Here is a 7,793-nt window from a genome sequence, read left to right on the forward strand (position 1 = left end):
CATTCCTGTGCAGAAGTTGAGTCATGAGGCAGGCAGAAAACTGGGAAAGAGAGTGTTTTTGGGGGGGCAGAATGAAGGATCTCATGGAGTAGAGTTAGAGATTTGTAGGAATGCATTACTCTCCTCCCATTACTCATCTCCCTGTGGCAGTGCCAGTGCAAGTTGCAGCCACTCCTTTGTCCCATTAAAACCTAATAAAAAGCCATTAAGCCACAAGGCTGTGGACAACACACCTTCCATCCCCCCCCCCCCTCCCCCAGCAGCAGCAATCCCCTTAATCATCCCTATACCCATTATCATCATCATCATCATTATCTTTTTATCAACTCAATTTATGGTTTGGTCTGGTATGGGGTTCGAGGGGGAAATCCCCAATGCGGTCGCTCAAATGCATTAAGAGGTTCGTGCCCTTGCGGTTGGGTAGGGGCTGCTGATGCCTCTTCTATGGGGCATATCCTCCAACGTATGGATACAACCCTCACTGGCTACCGCCCCTCACTCCCCATTTGTGGCACACACGCAACGAGCAACGAGCAACGAGTGTGGTGCGCCCCCTAATCAAATGAAAACAATTTCCGTTTGTCATGCCACAACAACAACAAGAAACGGTTGCAACAACGAGGCAACAACCCTCCCAAAAAAGAAAAGAGTAAAGTGCAGGCAGAAACAAGTAGAAAAAGAAGGGGGCTATGGAAGCCGAAGAAGGAGATACTCTAACATACCCTAAGATATGGATAGAGATATGTAGATACTTTTAAAGATCTCACAGATCTAGTGAGCTTGGTTTTGGGCTGTGTTTCAGTCGGAAATGCATCGAAATGTAGGTCTAGAAAGAGACATCGCCTGCAGGCCTTTAACGAATATAAATGTATCTATACATTAAAGTATCTTTGTAGCAAACCTCCCTTCAGAGGCGAGAGACCCTCTAGAAAAAGTGTACAACAGCTGGAGGAACGGAAGCAATGAAAATGGTCAAGCAGGCAGGCAGGCCAGCAATTCGTGGCCCCTCCAAAAGCCATGTATCCATGTATCTGTATCTACGCGTGTGCTGTATCCGTATCTGTGTTTGGGTTTCAGTTTTAGGTTGTGCCCCACTGACGTAGGCATGGTGCATGGGGAACGGTCATGTGTGTTGTGTGCTGTGTGTATTTGTATTGTTGTTCCGCTGTTGCCATGACCCCCATGGCCCCTGCATGGCCGCCCCACCATCCCCCCACCCCCTTTGTGCTGTGACTCTTTTTTCAACGTATAAACAATTCATTAAAACGGGAAATGGCAATTATAAAGAAATTATACACAAAAAAAAGAGCAAGAGCAGGAGCTTATGAATAAGTATGAATAAATGTGTTGCAAGTACGCAGAAAGGGGCATGAAAGAGGGGCGTGGCACGGGAGAGCCAGCCTCAGAGATGGGACCAATATTAAAGATGATTTCAGCAGCAGCAGCAAAGCCCTAAGTGAGGCAAGAGGTGGTGCATGCAACAGACAACCCCCCACATTGCTGTTTGGGAAACAAATGCCTGCCTTACTCACGCATGCAGCTTGCCACAGCAGCGGCAGCACGGTGCATCATTCGACTGCATCTGCCTCGTTTGGTGGCATGCCTCGTTTAACTCCAAGTGGCGGGTGGAGCGCGGGAGTGCGCTTAACTCAATTGCATATGCAACAGCAACAGCAGCAACTGCAACAAACTGCAATCTTGACTGTGTGGCATGCAACATGTTGATGTAATATGCAAATTGTTTGCATTGTTTTTGAGAGATTTTTCTTAAGAAACATTTCTCCACCCCGCCCCTACCCCCCTTCTCCCGGTCCCCCTTTTTAGCTAAATTCCACAGAAAAACAACAACACTGCCAGCAATTGCTGTCGAGGAAAATGTGGAAGCTGTGGAAAAGCTGGGAAAGCCATTGCACAAATGGTTATAGAAGTAACTGTCGGTTGGTCGGATGTTCTGGGAAAATCTAGTGGAAAAATTGCATTAAAATTTGTCGACTAGAAAGTGGTACAAGAAAATGGGAGAAAAATTTGTGGAAAATTCGAAAAAATTACATGGAAAATTGCCACTAAGCAAATGTTTCAAAAATGGGTTTCATTTGTTTATATTTCATTGGAGAAAGATTCCATATTTCCTTACTTTTCGGATTTTCTCATATTTTATGATAAATTTTCTCTAGTTTTTTCACAGTTTTGTTTGCGTTTGAAATTTATGAAAAAATACTCTATTTTCGAGGCACTTTAAACAGATCTAAATGCACCATATGTTTCTCTATAGATGCTCCTACAATATGCGATAGATAAATATCTGGAATTGGCTGGAACTGCCACCCCCCAAAACAAATTGAACCATTTGCTGCGTAACACATTTCTGGGGATCATCTCTCTGATGGTCGGGTGACCTTTAACACTTTCCATACTTCAGGCATCCCCTGCTCTACATTCATGCCACCTCCCTCGCCATGCAGCACTTAATGCAATGAGAGAAGAGCCACTGCAGCTGTGGCAAGTGGCTGGTGGCGGGTGGGGTGCGGCTTTGCGGCGCTGGCGATGGCTGTTGACTTTAGTGGGTCACTGTGCAGCCGCTTAATTGTAATAAATATCACTTTACACAGTCCAACATAAATGAGATATCACTTTGCACCGTAGAACCAAATTGAGATGCAGACAGCAGCCGCAAATACATCAAAAAGAACAGCCGACACAAGCCGATGGGAGAATATGAAGATGCTCTTTAAAGAGCTTTAAAGAGCTAGCAATTTGAGATAAAGATACAATAAGCAGAGGCTATGTCTGTGGTTCAATTGTGAAGATACTCTTTCAGATCTAACTTCTAGACTCCTTTGGTAGCTTTAGTTCTTCGATTTGGATCATATTTGGCATAGTTTTGAGCCCTTGTTTAATGAAATTTGTATTTTGATGGATGTTTTCTATGAGAGTTTTATGAAAAGAGTTTGATAAGCGTATAAAGAACGATCCAAAACCACAAAAACCAGGGTATTATAGCCACAAAACTTTGTATTCCGCTCAAACATATCTATACTTTATAGATCTATAGCTCATTCTTTTTCACAACAGACTCTCCTTCAAAAGTAACCCAAAAAAAATAAAAACGAAACAAATATTAAGTGCAATTTTTCGACCGAAAAAGATAAACCCAAAAATTAGCTTTAAGGCTGGCGCCTGCCATTTCCCTCCCCCCCTGCAAACACTTCCCCCCGCCCTGTTTTTGTTTTACTGGAAAACACACACATTTTTCCATTGGCATTTCCTTTTTGCATTTGTGATTTGCCGCCCTTCCCGCCCCCGCCCCCCTTTTCCAGGGATCCCTCGAAACAAAAATTGCACTTCTGTGTGCCATTTGCTGTTCCCTCGCGTAACCGCTCCCGCTCCCACCCCCCTCGACCTCCGACCTCCGAGGAGGGGGCTGAGCCTACTGCCGCCACATCCCCCCTTTTATTTGCATTAAGCCCAGCCATTTATTTGTATATTTTATTGTGGAGCATATTTTCCGCTAAAGTTTTCCCCGCTCTCTTTTATGAATGAAAATGTTCGAGCAGGGGGATGGTGGGCGGGTGTGGGCGTGTGTGGTGGGTGGCTGGGTGGCTGGGCGTCGAATGAAATGATTTTCTCTGTATTCTTCTCCTTTTTATTTTTACGCATTTCTTGCGTGTCGTCTTTGCATCTTTTTCGTTTGTGTTTTGTCTTTGTCTTTGTCTGTTTCTTTCTGTCTTTTATTTTCCCCTTCATTTTCCTTAATTTTCCTTCCCGTCTGTGTTTAGTTTTTCCGTAGGAGGGGCGTGTGTGGGGTTTGCTCTATTTTCCCCGAAACGTGTGTGTGCCGTCTCTCGATTTATTCCACGATTTTTCTGTTTCTGTTTTTTTTCGGGGGTCGGTTCGCTGGTCTTTCGCGTGCGAGCAGCCAATTCCCCAAAAAACGAGACTCAAATTACTGGGCTGCCTTAACCCCATGCCCCCATGCCCCACAGATATTTGATTCCTTCTTTATCGGTTACCAGGTTTTCGTGGGCTCTATTTTTGTGTGGATAGTGTTGCTATTTATTCTATTTATGGGCTAATTTATGAGACTAATTGAGGCAGCAATCGGAGTGGGGGAAATCTATTAGTTTTCTATTGATTTAGGCGCTTTTTGGCAGGGTTTTTTGGGGATTGTCTTTAATCGATCAACCATATACCCCTTTTTAGCATGCCAGATATAAGGTGTTTTCCTTGGTCTTGAAACACCTGCAACTTACTTTTTAGAGTCTTTGTGCCGGGAAAAACAGTTGAAAAGTCAGGAAACACACCTTTTCTTTGATTTTCTGACCCATTCGATGAATCAATCCATAAATGCCATGTTTTGATATCAATTGATCGCATGAGTAATATCTTTGGGGGGGCTTTTCCCTCGACCCCAACAGATTCCTCTTCAACAGAACTCTCAGAGTCCCTCCACTGACTCATCCATTAACCGCATCGCAGCCACAGCCAAAACTCATCCAAAACCCCAACTGGAACCATTACCATTCGAACTCTGAAAACACTCGCATTTTCTGACCATTTTCCTAAGGCTGGGGGGCATTCATCCATGCAAAAAAAAACAACACCATGTACATATGTATTTTTCATTTAATTTTTTGTTGTTTTGTAGAATATTTCGCACTCGTGGAATGCGAGCGAGCCGCTAAATTGAATTGCGAGCGGCGCAAATAAATTGACATTGAAATGTACGAAGCGACGTACGAGTGGTCCTCCTACAATTTATGGAAATTGCTTATGCGCCATGTCCGAGCAAAATGATAAAAGATACATGTACGAGTATGTCCGATTTCACTCGTGCTCTTGCCAAGTGCAACTCCATCTTTCTGCTCCAAATGCTTGGGCTCGGGCTCGGGCGGATGGCCCTTTCTGCAACCCGTTGCAGCCAAGTGCAGCGAAGCAACGCCAGAGGATGGACTGGACCCGTGGTCTTTCGCCTTCCTTTCTTGCTTTGGGTCAAACATTGTATCTCATAGTCCGCCTGGCTGCTTGCGGGGCACGTACCACCCCCTCGGCCCCCTCTGTTTTCCCCCTTCTGTTTGCTTTCCCCCATTTGTGGAGCCATGGCGCTTCCTACTCTCTCGTGTCGTGTCTTTTGTCGTGTCTCCGGTTACCGCCGGGCTCTGGTTGTTTTTCGGTTTTAGCCTTCTCTTTGCCTCGCCTCATATTTCGCATTTGGCCAACTAACGGGCCAACACAAGACCAACTGTTTGGGCCATTGCCTTTTTAAGTGTGACTAATTATGACGCTCTACCGCTGCCGCTGCCGCTGACTCTGACGCTCTTTGGTTGGAGCACTTGATGTGGCTCCGTGGGGTTCAATGCACTGCGGCAGTCGTTCCTCCAACGAAAAACCTCTACGAATGACCCAAAAGTGTTGCAATTTTTCCATTTTCTATTGATTTTCTTCCCAGAAGTTCCCCTGAAAGATTTAGCAGCTGCCCAAACTCCAAGTTTATTGATAGCAAAAAACATCCTGCGCCAATATTTTGGCTGCAGTTTCCCTTTGGGCGACGGGAACGGATAGTGCCGCCAGAAAGGGGTGAAAGGGGGGAAGGGGAGGCTGTGTGGGGAAATTATGCAGGCAATTTGGCCCCAGAACTGTTACGTACAATTTGTTACGTCTAAAGGAGGCGCAGGATGGCTCTAAAGCACTGCATCTATCAGGTAATCAGTCTTGTGACTGTTTGGCTTTTGGCCAAAAACAGAATTGATGATGTGATAAAAGGAACCAAGGAACCTCTTTGGTGGGGAAAAGAGAGCACTAAGAACTATTAGAGCATCTAAGATGGAAGTTATTCAAAGAAAATCTCTGTTGGAAGAACTTTGAAAGGAAGGAAATTGTGTAAATTTGTTAGCCCGAAACCTTCCTTAGATAAACCCTATATGATGTAATAATTTCACATGTCTTACAGGTAAAAACCCTCTAATGATAAGAGTTCCAAAACCAAAACAAAATCCCATCTAAATTCCATGTTCCGTTCTGTTCGGTTCGGTTTGGTTCTATCTTTGTTATTGTCTCGTCTGCCTAATAGATAGATATATTTCGCAATTCATTATCTGAGTTTATGTTCTCATTGAGCCATGAGCTGGTGGCATGGAGGTTCGAGGTCGATGCCTAGGCCTCTGTTACCTGAGCAACTTCTGTTTCTGGTTCTCGTTCTGCTTCTAATGCTACCTGGCCATTCAGGAGGAGAGAGGGCAGGTTCTGGGGCGGGGGGGACTCTGTCCCTTTTTCATGTATGCAAAACCCCAGCATAGAGCCAGAGGGTCCACTCTTTTCGTAAGCTTTAAAGAAATAAAGAGGCTTTGGGCTTCTGGCCAGATGATGGCCACACAATTCACAGCCAAAGATAAAACCACGTGGAAAAGATAAGAGCGTTAACAAAATAATAACAGAATAAAAAGCATTTACATATAATGCTAGAAGAAGGTCGGTGGGGCGGACATACACGTAGAAGTAGCCTCCGGAGGCATGGCCCCCACAGACGGGGGGACAGACGAAAGCGGACGGACAGTAACCTATTGCCTGAGGGAAGGCCAGGGGGAGCCCAAGGGGAGGAGCCTGTGGTCCAAGGGCCAGCGGCTGGACCATTAGTAAAATGCCTTCCCGTCAAGAGGAACTCCTGTGTGTGTGTGTGTGTGTCTGGGGCTTATTTGGCTTAGGAAATATCCTCTCTCCCTACGCTCCTTAGTCGAAGGCCAAGGCTTCCACTAATTTGCGGGACATTTGTTCTGATTATAGACGAAAATAATGGGAGATGAAGGGAAGTGGGTAACGGGAGGTAATTTAATAACTGATTTGTAGAGAAATCTAATAGGGAAAACCCTTAGACTGATGGTTGGTGGATTTCGGAGAGGTTTAAGGCATTCGGAATATCAAAAGATATCTTTAAACAATGATCCATTCCTCAGTTCTATTTAACAAGAATTTCCCCAGCTGAACAATCATCATTTCGGTGAAGAAAGATCTTCATTCTGGGGATCCCCTCTGTCATATTTCAAGCTTTCAAGGCTTTCCCCCTCTCGAATTCAGTTTCGATTTCGAAATATTCCATAAATAAGGTGATAAATATACAACCAAAGATTCTCTAAATTCTCAGCGATACCTTCGAAGAGAGATCTATTCACAGATACAGATATGCGAGTATCTTGTACTTGCTGTTGGTTCTTTATGCCAGAAATCTTAATTGTAATTTATCTCGAAAGAAGAAGAAGAAGAAAAAGAAGGAAAGGATCGTTGCCTCACCTTGGGATCCAATATGCTCCGCTCCAGGCTATCCTCACGATTCATTGTCGTTGCCGTGCTCCCCGTTCCAGTGCTGCTGCCGCCGCCACCGATGCCCCCTCCATTGATGTCGCCTCCCCTCTGGCTGCTCCTCTCTCGCTCCCTCTCACGCTCCTGCTGCTCGAGTCGGAGACGAGCCCGCTCCACACGCGCCAGCGTGGGGCTATCGAGAATCGAGGGCGCCCGCGAGGGGGGACGCGAATTGTTTGCCGCATTCGTGTGCAACTGCTGCAGTTGATGCTGCAGCTGCTGGTGCTGCTGCTGCTGCTGGTGGTGCAGCGTCTCGAGTGTGGCACTGTTGTTGGAGGAGGTCGACCCTGGTGTGGGCGTGGCCGATGACGACGAGTTGGTCATCGTCGCCGTGGACGTTGTGGATGTTGTGTGGTGCATCAGCATCTTGTTGTGGCAATGATGCTTTCTGTGTTGGTTCTTGGAACTCTTTTGTATCTTCTTTCTATTATTTCTTATATTTT

The 7,793-nt window shown here is 45.5% G+C and overlaps 1 protein-coding gene across 5 annotated transcripts in view; it reads right to left on the reverse strand.

Annotated features, from left to right (window-relative positions):
• LOC6593852 overlaps window positions 1–7,793 on the reverse strand; it is a 63,651-nt gene that overhangs the window by 32,786 nt on the left and 23,072 nt on the right. For 4 of the 5 annotated variants that reach the window (XM_026988022.1, XM_026988019.1, XM_026988020.1 and 1 more), the window contains exon 1: window positions 7,282–7,772. The exons of the other annotated variant lie outside the window; for it this stretch is intronic. In XM_026988022.1, the coding sequence (XP_026843823.1) occupies window positions 7,282–7,716 (435 nt within the window). In that variant the 5' untranslated portion in view covers window positions 7,717–7,772. Of the gene's footprint in view, window positions 1–7,281; window positions 7,773–7,793 lie in introns of those variants that run through there. 5 annotated transcript variants of the gene reach the window in all.

This window comes from Drosophila persimilis, unplaced genomic scaffold (genome assembly GCF_003286085.1).
Source record: "Drosophila persimilis strain 14011-0111.01,24,50 unplaced genomic scaffold, DperRS2 tig00000124-arrow-pilon, whole genome shotgun sequence".
In the NCBI taxonomy this organism is placed as follows: Eukaryota; Metazoa; Arthropoda; class Insecta; order Diptera; family Drosophilidae; genus Drosophila; species Drosophila persimilis.